Source organism: Melozone crissalis, unplaced genomic scaffold, assembly GCF_028551555.1.
Source record: "Melozone crissalis strain CALT ecotype California unplaced genomic scaffold, PUWL_Pcris_2 ptg000062l_1, whole genome shotgun sequence".
Classification (NCBI taxonomy): Eukaryota; Metazoa; Chordata; class Aves; order Passeriformes; family Passerellidae; genus Melozone; species Melozone crissalis.
In genome coordinates, this window is record NW_026535840.1 from 6,751,337 (window position 1) to 6,766,703 (window position 15,367).

General features: G+C 40.3%; 1 protein-coding gene across 1 annotated transcript; it reads left to right on the plus strand.

Annotated features, from left to right (window-relative positions):
• The first annotated feature begins 706 nt into the window (after positions 1-706).
• Positions 707-15,231, plus strand: UBE2D1 (ubiquitin conjugating enzyme E2 D1). The gene is made up of 7 exons (XM_054288427.1): positions 707-789; positions 9,221-9,284; positions 9,372-9,403; positions 10,331-10,408; positions 10,653-10,758; positions 12,944-13,037; positions 14,669-15,231. The coding sequence occupies exons 1-7, from the start codon at positions 766-768 to the stop codon at positions 14,712-14,714; spliced, it is 444 nt and encodes a 147-aa protein (XP_054144402.1). The 5' UTR covers positions 707-765; the 3' UTR covers positions 14,715-15,231.
• Positions 15,232-15,367: the final 136 nt, after the last annotated feature.

Below are 15,367 nucleotides of genomic sequence, written 5' to 3' on the forward strand. Positions count from 1 at the left end.
AACGTTGTTGAAATGCGTCTTAATGTCTCTACCAACTTCAAGCCACAGGTCTGTTACAGAACCCAGACAGACTGACTCTGAAACAAATGGGTAGGCACAAGCCTGAGTTTCTGAACTTTGGGGGAAAATTACATATACGAGGGGGGAATATGTGCTAGGCTGTTCGGGAAGGCTGTACCTTCCTAGTACCTCAGCCCATGGGGAAAGGAAGAGGTGGAGCCAGGACTTCAGGGTAAAAGGGGCTGTGTCCTCCAAACCTTGACAGAAAAAGCCCTGCGGGTGTGTGCCCCAGTGGACTCTGCATGATTTTTCTGCACTGACTCGATCTTAGAGGTCTCTTTCAACTTTAATGATTCTATGACCTGTTCAACAGACTTTTCAACCCCCACGCCTACTGCTTCTCTCACACACCATCATGAATGTGACACACCTTTTCCTGTATGCAGTTCTGAAGCTTCACACGGTCACTTTCCTCTTCCTCACCCCCGTACTCACTAGACACTGACACTCGGAGTCCCTCGCTCGGCCCCGCACACCCTGAGGGGCCCGGCCCGGCCGAGACTTCCGCAGCCGCGCGGACTACGCTTCCCGGCGAGCCCCGCGCGCGGCGGCGGCTCCGCATGCGCAGGAGGACACAAAGGGCACGGCCATTGCGTCCCCGCCCCTCCCGCTTCCACGGCGCGCGCTCCCGCCGCCCGCCCCGCCCCGGTCGCGCTCCCGCCCCGCGCTCCCGCCGCCCGCTTCGCGCTTCCGCCGCGCGTTCCCATGGCGCTGAAGCGGATACAAAAAGTGAGTGGGGCCGAGCCGTGGGAGGGGGTGGAAAGGTCTCCCTGCCCGCGGGTGGTAGCCGGGGCTGTCCCCTTGTTGCTGGGGTTGAGGCGGCGGCCGGAGCGGGCTCAGCAGAGGTGTCGTGGCAGCCGCTGCCGCGCGCTTTCTCTGCCAGGACTCGTCCTTGCCTCGCCGGCAGCCGGGGAAGCAGAGTGGGTGTGGGACGGGCAAGGGGGGCTCTCGCCGGCCGCCTCACGGGTTCGGGACTCTGCCTCCTGGAAGGCCCCGCAGCCCCAGTCGGTGCTTTAGGGCGCCGTTCGCGGAGCAGCCGCGGTGCTCCGGGCGGTGCGGGAGCGGGGAAAGCCGCGGTGCTATGGGGAGCCTTCAGCAGGGCGCAGGATCAGCATCGGTCTCTGCCCTTGTGCTCGGCTGCTCCGCGCCGTGCTCCTTAAGAAGTGTTGTCAGCATAGTTCTTGGTGTGACCTTTGAGCGTATCCCAGTTGTGGTGTTTTGGGCTGGTGTGTGTAAATGGCCTGGTTCGAGTTGTGAATTGCCGGTTTCCTTTTGTTTGGCGAGGCTGAGCCGGTCGCTGTACCGTACGGACCGGCTGTCTCACCGGCGGGGAGCGGAGGTTCGTGCTTTGGCCGCGGAACAGAATCCGTCGTGCTTGGTTGCTGTTGCTGTGCCATGTTTAGGGCGGCATCGGAGCTATCCTGGTTACGTGACGGTGCGATTATTTCTCGTGCAGGATTCCCTTTTGCTATTGGAAGCCATTGGTATTGCAGAGATAGGATTCTGTAGTGACCGATTAACCCCACAGTAGACAGATTTGGGATACCCTACGGTAGATACCAACTTTGGATGGATTTCTACCAGAAGCTGCATACTGCTTACCAGTCTCATACTGCAAGGCTTATACCTTTACACACAGTGCAATTGCAGGATAATTTTGTTCCTTCATATCACATGTTTGTCATGAATGTTCCATTCGACCAATATATCAAATTACTACAGTGGTTTTCTTTAGCAATAGCTTTGTCTTGCTTCTACATATTGTACAAATGGTTTGCCTCTTGTTGTCACTTCAATTTCACACATATTCTTCAACATTTCTTTACCCTAGTTTCAAGAAAAGGATTGTTCTGAATACCATCTCTTTGCAATTCTTGTCCACCTTCTTTCTGCTAAGATAGACAAAGGGGAGAGTCGGGTAATCTAGTATTTTTGAGATGTAGTGACGGTTTGGGGCTTTCCAAATAAGTCCTGCTAGAATAAAATTGGCCTTCTTACTTTTATCATGTTCCCTGTGTAACTTTCTTTCTGCTTTAGAGACGTTCATACATATTGGAAAGCCACAATTTTCTTTAATGTGGCATTTAAGAACTTTTGATAGATGTGAAATTATGGTTAGACTTTTTATCTAAGTATCTTTCATTCTGCTAGCCTTATTAAATTGTGTTTCTACTCTTTCAAAACAAAGTGATGCTTTCCAACCTGCTAACTGTGAGGTGCTATGAGATTTCCTGGTTTTACAATAACTTCTGCCTGAAACATGAAGAGATATTGGGTAAGGACCTCCAAAAGAGTTGAGATTAAATTCAGAACTAGTTACCCCTTGCTTCTAGTTTGCTGCAGAAATGACTACTGCTGGCTTTCTTTTTTTTTTCATTAACTACCCTCATCACTCTGTTCTGCCTTTCCAGGAGAAGAAAAAATTCTACTAGAGGGATTTGGCTAGCAGTCTGTCTCTGAAGAAGTAGAAGAGGAAAGGGAATGGCAAGGAAATAAGTTTGTTTCAAATGGAAAGTTAAAATGAAGTGGAGAAGTTTGAAAAGACAAACTGTTTTGATGTAATACATAAAATTTTCCCCAAAAATCATGGAGATGGAAATTTAATGGTAGATGAAATGTATTTGTATGTTGGTATGTTTATCTTGATTACTTTCCTGGCGTTTCAGACTGGCTGTGAAGGTTGATACTTGTGTTGTATTTGTTGTATTTGTGAAGGATAGGAAGGGATAAGATCTGAAGCAGAGGAAATGCTGTGGTTTCAGAGTGCCTAGAGGAATTCTTTGGACAACAAAACACTGTCAGCAAACACAGTGGCATTGCTTGGGAGCTCATCAGTCTAGACATATTGTCTGGAGTTAAACTTCTGTGGGTTTAGGATGCTTCAGAATTGTGCTTAAACGAAGCTAAGGGATTTTGGTGTCAAGCTTGAGTGTTTGTTCACAGTAATTTTGATAATTTGAGCATTCAGTGTGACAACACCTCTGAAGGAAGCAAAGCTATAATATGTCAACCTGTCAGTAAGCATATTTTTTGTCATCCTGGTTGGGACTCTGATTTCTAAGTTATATTGCCCCTGGGATCTGTGTCATTGCATCCTGCCTTTGGCTGACTGTCTTTGAGGGGCTCCTCAAAAGAGAACAGCACGTGGAATTCCAAGACTGTACCCTAGTCACAGAAAAACAGACTGTGCTCAGGAGCTTTCTTAAAAATGGGCAGTGAGTAAGCAGTGAAGAAGCTGCTCACTGCACATGGAGGTATCTGATCCTGGTGCTGCAGGTGGAGGAACAGTGAGGACATGCAGCCCTGCTCTGCAGGCACAGCTGTCAGCAGTGTCCATGACAAACTCAGAGTTCCTCAGAGAGTTTGGAGTTGGAGGATTCTTACTCATCACAAGCTGAGGATCCTGTGTTTGTTTGCCTTGTGAGTGCTTTGCTTCACCATTGTATGAGGGAGGCACTGAGTTTCTACACAGTGTCAAAAAAGTTCAGCTACACTGTCTGTGATGTTCCTTGGGGCAGTGAAAGAGCAACACATCTTTGTGGGCAGTGTAACTTCCAGATGTTGCAAATGATCAAAGCGAAATAAATAGTGTAGGTTTTTTAGTTGAGAAGAAATACTGTGCAAAGAAGCCTTTATCCTTGCCACCTCTGGAAAAGTGAGATACCATGACTTTTGTGAAAGGTGGAAAGTAATTCAGGCTGTCAGGTTCTGTAGGTCTCAGTTCTGCCCATCTGTCTTATGCAGAACCATTTTTCTGGGGTTCCTGTTCCAAATTCTTTGTTCACATATCTAATTTGCAGAGTTTGCCATCCTGGTAGTTCCATATTGCAGCTGAGATTGTTTGCATCATAAGTCCTGTTCCTGTTTTAATCACAAGTCCTGTACCTGGGTGCTCCCCCAGTGTTAGTGGGAGGTTGATGTGCTTGTTAATGCTCAGCTGTCTTGTACATACTTTTGTTCAGGACTTCAACAGATTTTAGAAGACATTTTGAAACCAGGAAGGAGGAGATAGATTTGAACACTGCTTTAAGAATAGCTGTTGTTCTTATCTTATTGATACATAAATGCTTGGTTGGTTTTCTCCGCCAACTCAGTAGGAATAGAAGCATTCAAACATGGAGTGGTTTCAATGAACAATTAAATATGTCTCTGTGGCTCAGTATGTGTTTCATATATGAATGGGCTAACAGGACATACTAACTTAAAGTTATGTTGAAAATAACTTTATTACTGTAAATTGACTCAAATAAAAATTGTTGATATTTGTGGTTTAGGGTTTGACTTTAAACCTGCAGCCTTTAGATGGTAATTGACATAACAAGGAAACTTTTTTGGCTCTAACATAAAATGTTGCATTTACTTTCAAGTCCTCAGCTGAGATACTACATATTTTAGCAATTTTTTTTTTTTGCATTAGAACAATGTATGGAAATAGAATATTTATTACTGACTAACCATTATAGCAATGAATCTTATTATAAATATGTGCTTTATATTTACCAAATTTGTGAAGAACCAGAGAATTCTTTAACTAGTCTTAAATATGATCACTGTGGAGTTTTATGACAAATGGTTCCAAGCAGCAGTGTATGCATAGAATTGGTAGGAAATAAATCTGTGGTCTACAGTGCATTTTGTGCAAGAAATTAAGAACACAACTGACAAATATAAATCTATATTTTAAATAATAGTGTGGAGAAAGGTTGTGGTTTTGTGGTGTATGGAGAAGGAAAATAGCTTTTAGTGATGCTGTCTGCAGTTTATTTTGGTCTTCAGATAATCTGCAGTCTTTTTTTCTGAATTTTTTTTAGACAGAAAAAAGACATGTTTAGGACTTCTATGCTGAGAACATTCATTTCCTTATCACCAAAGTATCTTTTACAATGTTGTTCCAATAGCTTTTTGTGAGAAAAGCCTGGATGCTAATCAAGCATTTAAGTGTTAAATTGGCCTTGCAGTCTTCAACTTCATACTTTTATGAAATACATCCTGTGTTATTCATTGACCATGGGCATTAGTCTGCACATTCAGAAATGTCTCCAACATTTATAGCTTACCACAGCTTGTTTTTTACAGCTGTTAAACTTGAATTTTTCCTTCATGCTGTCTACAGGGCTATTCAGGAGTGTAGTTGTAAGGGAAGATAATTTGGAGGCTCCACTAGTATGTTAACCATTAGTATTCTATTCTACCCTGAAATGTTTTGTATGAGAGGATTAGAGGATTTATTCCTACACTGTCCCCAGCTGAGGTATTTTTCTCTGTGCACATTTATCCTGGCATGTGTTGGAGCCCTTGAGAGGCGCTTTCATGCTGTCACATTCCGCAGTGTTTGAAATAACCCATCCTTCTGATGCATCTCTTGCAGACAGAATCTTGGGTTTGTGTATTCTCATTGTTGCAGTGTGTTATAATAGCCTCTTTTAAACTTCCGGGCCCTTCCCCAGGTGTGCCAATACCCCCCTCTCCCTTCCCCCTTGCCCCCATGCTGAGTGAGTCCTGTCAATCAGGCTTAACATTCCAGCAAGGCGTCGTGTGGTTGGTCAAGTTCAAAAGATGCCCCTATGCCCAGGGGTCATTGGCCTGTCTAGGTGTCATCCCCCCCTGAGACCCTGCCCCTCTCACCTGGTTGGTGGCTCACCTGTCCCCTCCCCTCCCCCTGCCCCGGGAGCTTAAAAAGGTGATCAGGCCATGCAGTCATTATTCTGTTGGAGCAGTTGCCCACGTTCAGACCTCTGTAACCTTGGAATAAACCTCTGGACATTAAACCCCCCAGCAGAATCTATCTCCTTTTTCTCTTCACCATCGCCTGAAGCTTTCATCCTGAGGTAAACGGCGTTCCGGACAAGCCTGGACTTGTTCAGTGCCCAGCTGCAATCTCCAGCAAGCCAAGGTATCTCTGGGGTGATTACACCGCAGTTGCTGCCTTTGGCCCAGCAGCGAGGGTCAGACTGGCCCAGGCACAATATAACTGGTAATATTGGGATTCATATTCCAATACTCATGAAAGATGTTGCACCAGTGTACACTGTAATTTATAGTGGTGACTTTCTCTTTTGAAAATGAATCTGCTTTGAGCTATAGATCCTGTTTGTCAGCATATGTGCATCTTACACCAGCACTTTCTATACCAGTGACTAAAAGTATTCGTGCAGACCCTTGAAGTGACCAGACCTGCCTCATGCAGCTGCATGGTAATAATCCATAAAGCTTGGACAAAGCTGCTTAACTTAATTTTAACTTTAAACTACAGGGCAATCTCTGGTGTTGACTGTAGTGCCTCACTTTTGCTTCTTGATGAGGTTTCAGCATGTTAAACTTTGAGAATCTTCAGCCTTGTCCCTTAACAAAGCCAAGGTTTGGCCTTCTTCTAAAGAGCATCTGTGCTTTGTATAAAGAATTATTGTATTCTCATTCTTTCATGAATATTTACAGTCATGAAGAAATTTTTCTACATGTATTTAGAGGATCCTCATTTCTGTTCTGCAGTGTTCAATTCTGGGCCCTGGCGGGTCAGTCTGATTCAGGGACATCTGAGTATCTCCTTGCCCCATTTCTAAAGGTGTGGGAAAGCTTGAACCTAAATCTTAGAGCTCTCCAGATAATTTTGCTTTGAACCTAAAGCTTAAACAGCCTAATCAACAATGTAAATCTGAATAGTTCTTCCTTTTTATCACAGCTTGATCTGAATTTCTGTATATAAAGATTCAAACTGTTCATACTGTTGGATCATGTTACCACTTGTATTTTTAAACCACACTAGCTTCACATATGGATGCTAAATGCAGCTTGAATTTGCTCTACTGATTTTGAAGTTTGCTTCACATACGGATGCAAAATGCAGCTTGAATTTGCTCTACTGATTTTGAGGTTTGATCTGGCTTTATGTTTTGTAAGTGCAGAAGCTCTCAGAATGTATTTGTGAACATTGCTCTCATTTGCTGAAGTTGATTGAAGAGAACCTTTTCCTCATTGTTGTTAGGAAATATTAATTACAAGAGTTTATAGTTGTGGATCTTATCAATGTATGATGAAAAATATTTGCTGTTTTTTTCTAATCATGAACAGATGTCAGTGCCTTTTTGCCTGAACAAATTGAAGTGTATACCCAAGGAGCATTCCCCAGTTCTGTTAATTCTTAAGTACATGTGTATATATGAAAGAAAACAAATTTGTGTGGTTTGAGGGTATGTAAAGATCTTGGTGAACACATGTAGCAACAAAAGCACTGTTACAGACCTGTGACTCTGAGTGGTTGCCTGGTAGTTCCTATATGCATATGGAATGTTTGCATATACTTCAGAGACTTTCTGAAAAGTTTAAGCTACATATTTTTCCAGTTACTGCCTTGAATTTAGTAGTTAATAAAGACTGTTGCAAAATGCATGATTGCTAGTGTGAGTTCTCTGTTTTGGTGCTATAGTGCAGCTGTTTGGTTTTGGTTGGGTTGTTTTAGTGTGTGTGTACAGACTTCATTTTCTCCTGTTAGGTTAGATCTTGAGTTGCAAGTTGGAGGAGACAGTGCCTGTACCAGCTCTGCTGCTGGTCATGTTTGGGGACTGCTGGAAATTTGAGATTTGTTGACTCCCTGTGTGTACTGGCAGTGCCTTTGTATAAATAGCTGGTTCTCTGAATCACTCCTTAACGAAATCTGAATCCTCTGATTAAAATAGGAACTGCATTTCTAAAGTGCCTTTATTAGTTAAAGTCTAGCCCAGAGTGTTCTTTCTGGATCAGCATTCAGTGTCACCAACAGAATAAAGTTAAAGTGCAGTAATGTCAGTTGCTATTTCAGCATAGGAAAAAGTGTCTTCTTGTTTGAAATCACAACGTTGTGAGAAGTCACTTCAGAGGAGTAGTAGGAAATGGTGCAGTGCTTTTCTTTGATTTCAGGGCCAAGAGTGGAGCTGTAGGTCTGGCTGAATTTAGGTGTCCATGGTAAATTGAGTTGAAATATTTACTTGATGTCATAAGTGGAAAAATATTTCACAACAGTTGAGAAGTGCAGATTTTTAACCCTTCAAATTATATGTAAGGCCTGATCACACTAAGTACACCAATTCTACACTTGAGTTAAACTTAGCTCTTATTTAAACCTTCATTTTGTAAGTAGTTGCCTTGACTAATTTATTTTGAGTAGAAACATTTCTGGTGTTACTCCTTAAGGTAAACTCACAGACCTGCTTATGTCTATTGTTGACTTAAATGTGTGTTTTGAGTAAGGAATTGAGTTACTTACAAACACACACCCTTTAACTTATTTCAAAGGAAGTACTTGCATGTAGTCATTAAAGTTCCTATAGCACAGTTTCTATCAGCCTAGAATTGGAAAAAGCTTTTCTTAGTACAGTGATAGTTCAGACATCAGAAGGAGTATATTGAATTAAATGAGGAAAATGAACTAACATTACTGCCTGTCTTTTTTAAAATAGTGATGATAAATCAGATAAAAAACAGTGCTGGCTTTGTGAAATCACATAATTTTAAATTATTTGGGACTGTGTGGACTCCAGTAAGAGAAATAAATCAGTTGACCACCAAAAGCTCCTATGGGTGCTTAAGTTTCAACTTGGGAGCTTTTTAGTGTCATTTAAAAAAAAAAAAAAAAGCAAGCATGCAGGGAATTGAATCAAGGTAAATAAGGTGTAGAGATAATATTTTTTTCTTTAGTTTCCAGTTTAGTTAGAACCCTTTATATTATGTTCATACATCATCTCCAGGCAGGCTGCAAGCATTTTATGAGCCAGTTTAGCTCAGCTGATGTCCGCAGACTAGGACAATACCGAAACTTTTGTAAAATCAAAAGGTAAGGGAATGATCAGATTAGCACCTAACTAAATTAAACTGTGAGTTTACAGACTAATCAAGAAACCTTTCTTCTTTATTTTATCTCCTTCAAGGATATTGAACTTCCTGTGAACTTGGTTGAAACTCTTAAATTCTTTCAGATATTAATTTCTAGCACAGTGTTAGCTGCAGGCCATCTGGCAAAAAAGCTTTTTCAGTTTCAATGGACATTTCAAGTTTTGACTGTTTTATCAAAATACCACAAAAAATGCTCATGGATTTAATAAAATTGGTTTGTGTTCCCACTTTTGAAGGGATACTGCCAAGTGGTATGAATTTTCATGTCTTTGAAATATTTCTGTGTTTCTTGCAGGAGCTAAGTGATCTGCAGCGAGATCCCCCAGCCCACTGTTCTGCTGGCCCTGTTGGAGATGACTGTAAGCTCTTCCTAGAACATCCAGTACATTTCAGTTCTGGAAAGGCTCAGAAAATCTCTAATTATTGTATCTTTTTTTGCCTTTCAGTGTTTCACTGGCAAGCAACTATTATGGGACCTGTAAGTATGGGAATCATGCCCCTTAAAATCTAAGACCTTGCTTCTCTTTTTGCTACAGAAGGATTCATTTGGGTTTCTGTGAACACAGCAGCCACATTCAGCTGGGCTGTGAATAGTTAAAACTTTAGGGTGACATTGGTGTTCTTATTTGTCTGGTAGCAGCTGCTTTCTGTAATTCCTCAAAAATCCCTCTTCTTCATGGAGTTAGAGGTGTTTAATTAGCCAGCTGTGGTGTCTGAGTTGGTGATATGGGCTACAAAACAAAGAGCTTGCTTTTCATAGATGATCAACCTGGAAGATTCATCCATCTGAGAGGAGGAAGAGTGGGTGAAATCTAATATTGCAGTTGCTAACTGTAAACAAGAGTGGAGTTGCAGAGGGCTTTTAGATGGAGCTTATTTTATTTGATAGTGTACAACCTGGATGTAAACCTGTGCACATGGTGTCTAACAAAATGAATGTGCACAGATTTGTGCAGGTCACAAAGATGTTGTGTGTTTTAAAACTCCCTGATATCATCATGATGAAGTGAATTCTATTGGAAAATCCCACTCTTTGCATCTGCAAAGAGAAACCACTTGTTAGGGTAAGTGTGTTTGTAGCTGAAAAATGGAGGAAGATCAGAGCAGCTGTGGTCTTGCACAGAGACAGGGTTTGGAGGACCTGCTCTGTTTCTGTGCTCCCTTCAGTGCAGCAAAGCCATGGAGCTCCCTCTCTTTGCTCCCCACAAGGGCAGTGCTCTGTAATTGTGCTGTGCTGCTGCAGTAGAAGCCACACTTGGGAGGGTTCAGTTCCCTCTGTGTCTTCCCAGTTTGTGGCCCATAGTGGGCTATGTACTGGGGAAAAATGGATTTTCTTTAGGAGAAGGGAAGCTCCAAAACAACTGAAATATATTAATCTGTTTTTTCTGTTTTGTTTTTTCCTTAGCCTGATAGTGCATATCAAGGGGGAGTATTTTTTCTCACAGTACACTTTCCAACAGATTATCCTTTCAAACCACCAAAGGTAAGTCCTTTCTTTTAAGGAAAGAAAGTTTTTAGCTCAAAGTTTATTCTTTGAGGCTTAATTTTGGAAGTTAAACCAGAAAGGTGAGCCATAGTATACATGTTCTTAATGGAAGCAGATAAGACTGTAAAAAAATTGTGTTGGCAGATCTGATACAACTAGAATGGAAGGATGATGTTAAGGATTCCAAATGTAATAACCCTAATCTGATGCTATTTGGTTTTTATTTATTTTTTTATTACAGATTGCTTTTACAACAAAAATATATCACCCAAACATAAACAGTAATGGGAGTATTTGTCTTGATATCTTGAGATCACAATGGTCACCAGCTCTGACTGTTTCTAAAGGTAAACTCAGTGATTTAATGCATGTGTGAAGCTGCATACATTGCCATGGCACTTTTTTGTGTATTACTGCACTGTCTTAAAGGTAAACAGTGGGAACAAACTTATCCTGCATGTTTCAGAAGAGGCAAATTCCATTGGAGTTCTTGTTATGATCCAAGATCTTGTGCAGTTTATTGGGAGTTCGTTACAAAAAAATGCATGCACAAAGAAATATTCTAAACCAATTTGGGTAGGATAATAATGTACATTTAGCCTGAAATGTGATAGCTGACTGTGCATGCTGAATGGAGGAGAAACTGATAAGCAGGGCTTGAAAATCACAACTTGGGAGTAAATGTGAAACCCTGATACTGAGGTTGTGTGAGCTTACATGATTGCCTGTTGATGACTCTTCAGGCTATCTGAGCATCCTTGTGTGGACTAAGGTCTTAATTACACTTTTTTTAAAAATGAGATCATTTGTTCTGGTTTGCATTCCTTTGTAAGATGAATATTTCAAGATGTAGCTCCTTTCACAGTCATCAGTAAAAGTTTTATTAAAATATTCTCTCCTGTAGTTAAGCTTTCTCAAAACTTGCACCCTGTAGATTTCTGGAACACTGAGTTAACAGTTTAGCAGTTGTTTTGCTGCAGGCATTTTGTGTCACTTAAAAAGCTGCTTAAAATGTGGGTGCTGTTATTTCTTCTCACCCATCTTCAAATTGCTAAGGTACACTTAGTCATATTACAGAAATCCCTCATGTGACTCAAAAGGTCAAGAAGCCATATCACATCTCCTGTGCTTGGGAGCTCTCTGAGCTGTGTGCCAGTGTCACTGCACTGGGTGTACAAGCACAGAACAAACTGTGGGGCTTTGTCCAATGGAAATTGCCCTGTGCAGGTCCAGCTGCTGCACCTCCTTGGAAAAACAACTTCTCTTGTTTACAGGCCTGTGCAGTAACCTCACAAGCCATATGTAATCTAAGTCTAATATACTGTTTCCTCAGCTGATTGCTAAAGACATCAATTACTCTTGTTTGTAATTGGTATCATTTTTTTCCACATAAATTAGTTGTTTTATAGCTATGCAAAAATTGTCTTGCTTCTAGCTATTAAGCAAATGAAAATTGGCACTTAGGTTTAACAGCTGGCATCTACAACTGAAAACCTGTAAAATTTTTAGATCTTCAGCATTTTCCTATCTCTTTACTTGCTGAGCACTTCTTTGGTAATTAAGTGGAGCAGGTCTCATGTTCAGATATTATGTATTTCATAAACTGGAAATTAGCTCAGTGATTCATGGAAGTTTCTCCTTTCTAGTTTTTGTTTGACTGAATCAAAAGTTTACAGCGTACTATAGCACCTCTGACCATCTGTGTGACCATGTATTCTAACCTGGTTTCCTGATATTACTGGTACTTAAAATAAGTCAGTATTGAAGTGGCTGAACTTTCTTCTCCTGAAAATAGGTGTGGGCTCTTGGGTAACAAGATAAAACAGGGAGGAAAAAAGGTATTCTACAGTTGATTCTTACGGCAGCATGAAGTTCCCTTTCACAACATATTTAGAATTATTTAACTGTGTACTCTTGTATGCATATTAGTTCTGACCATAAAACCAGAAATTGCCTGAAAAGTATGGCCTGAAAATGTTAGGCAAAAATATCAAACCTCCTTGGTTTAATACCAGGAAATTAATATGAAATTAGAAGTGAATACCTGTATTTAATGCTGATCAAGTATTTCCCAAAATGGAAGTCACACTTAGGTAAAGTGTTCTTATGACAGAGAGAATAACTGTCAGCACAGAAGTGAAAAAGGATATGCACAAACAGTACTGCATGGCATTGTAATATTAATAATTAGTTACCTTAGCTGCAGGTGGAAAGCTTAGTGTTGAGCAATATCTACATGTAACTGTAGTCTGTAGTTGGGTTCCTAGGCTAGGATGTTGGAGAGAGATCATTCAAAAGGCGCAGGTTCATGGCTGCAAATTCCCTGGGCTTGTATCAGGTGTTTATTTAAGCCCTAGAAAAAATGATGCTGTATAAACATTTCTGGACAGAGCTGTTAAATGACAGCTTGATACTAATATGCATTCTTTTTCCTATACCCTCCTACCACCTCCTTCAGTATACTGGAATATGTTAAAGAATTGTAGAAATAAAGCAAACTAACTTTTTTAATCTAGTGTCTCTTTTATTTAGTTTTATTGTCCATATGCTCCTTACTTTGTGATCCTAATCCAGATGATCCTTTAGTACCAGATATTGCACAGATCTACAAGTCAGACAAGGAAAAGTGAGTATAACATACATAACTGTGTGTGTGGTACTTGCAAAGGCTGGCTGCTGTGCACCTTCAGTGTTAACTTTAGCAATACTCTCTTCCTAGATTTCTACAGGATTAGCTCTTTAAATATTGGGAATAGCCATGGCAAGTAGAAAACTGTAGGCATACACAGCTGTTGGGAACTATTTTTTTTTGTACTTAATTACATAAAACCTTCATGCTTTTGTGTAACAGATTGATTGCATGAAAAATTACTTTCCCAAATATGAGTTGTCACTACTGCAATCCTCTGGTTGTAAAACCTGTACAGAAGAATTTTTGACCTTCTGTTTAACTGACTGAGTTATTTGGTACCTATTTTCCAGTGTTGAGCCGTTGCAGACTTCCTGCAGTGCATGCAGAGTCACAGATTCAGGCAGATCTGAGTATTGCTTTTACCTTGAGCAGTAGACAGCAAAGGAGTGAAGCAGAAGTTGCATGGACATCTGTGCTCTAGTACTTCTCTGCCCAGACTAAGAATGATTAAAATGGCCTTTTTCTCTCAGTTCAATGTCTGGAATAGTCAAATCATGTAACTTCTGAAGTGCCTGACTGCTGTAGCTCATTCTGCAAAGGAGATAGTGTTCTGGTTGAGGAGATTGTGCATCAGCTTCTCCCCATTTGTGGCTCAACTTTTTTTCCACCTGCTTATTAGTGATTTCTGTTGTGCCTCCTGTTTGTGAAGGAAGTGAATGAGGGATGGTTTTCCATCTCCAAATCTCAAAATTTAATCATTGCTAGGGAAAGTGAGAAAATACAGAGTCTTAACTGTAGCTTTATCTTCTTATAATGAAGAAATTTTTTTTTTTGTTATACCTTAGATTTAGGAAATGAAAGATACAGCTGGTTACCCCTGAGCATTTATCTATGAGTATTTTATTATAAGTTAAAATCCAAAGACTTATATGGTAGCATATTCTTAAGAAGAACACCAGTTAGTAAATGGGTTGCTATACTGATCTTAAGAGTTAAAAACTTGTCAGTATTTTTCGCTGGTTGACTCAAGAAAGTGAATCCAGTCTGAAGAGTAGAATGTAGCAAATGTAAAGACCAGAGTGGAAGCTATCAACTCTCTAAGGGCATTTACCCTTGGGATTATGGAATTATAAGATAATCAGCTTGGGAAAAGACCCAAGACTTAAAACCTAGCAAAAAATGCTTTTCAGAAAACTTTCTTTTCAAGTTCTGAAATGCAGCTGGCAGTGCAGAACGGAGAATAAAATCCCAGTTAATTATACTGAATTTTGTGGAAATAAAATGTGTAAACTTTGTCAGACTCTTAATAGCATATACCTTTAGGAGTAATTGACAACCAGTTCCTGTTAAGGTGCAAATAAGGGAACCAGTTATGAAATACAAATGAAGGATGCACAATTTAGTGCAAAGCTGTGAAGTTGAGTTTGAGTCTGACAGCTCTGGTGCATAACTTTAGAAACTGAATGTGTAGTGGGTGTGTGCTTTGTGGCTTTTAGACTGTTTTAGTGTTCTTTGACTGCTCAGAGGTGCAAAGCTCAGTACCAGCTGTATTTAGTAAGTGCATGGCCATTGTCAGTGTATCACTAACAGCTCTTCACTGTAATGCCTTCTTTCTGCACGTACAGATACAACAGACATGCAAGAGAATGGACTCAGAAATATGCAATGTAAACTTTTGAAGACATTTTCATATACCACAGAGTACTGTAAATTCTAGTTTTTTTCAAAATTAGAAGGAAATGGAGCACAGTTTATGGTTTCAATGTGACACTCCTTGAATTTTTTTTCACCCAAGTAAGTGTGTTTCTGGAGCAAGAGAGAACAAACTTCCAAAAATAACCTTATGACTTTGGTAAGAATATTTATCCTCTTTGTATGCTTTGCAGAAGACATTTATTATAGTTTTTAAGAGTTGGACACCTGCATCTTCAGACTACAAGATCTATAATTCAGTTGTAAATCAATGAAATTATTTTTTGCTGGAAAAAGTAGCTGTTTTCATGTGATGAATACTGTATGTGTGTCATTGAAGTATGTTGTCTGTTTCATAAGTGTGTTCAAGTTTCTTTTTGTTAGTTCTCTTATATAATTTGTATTTTTTTACTGTATAGACTATTTTATTTACAATGTAAGTCATTTCAGTTTAGACTTGCTTGTGCACAGTATTGACAAGATACAACTGCTAATAGTGAAAATAATTGGAGTATCTCACCCATTAAATATTCTGAAGACTGACTGCAGACTTCTTAAAACCTACAATGATCTTTGCACTGTAAATCTTTGTATGCTGATTATGGAGAAACACCTGGTTTTGATTCTGTTGC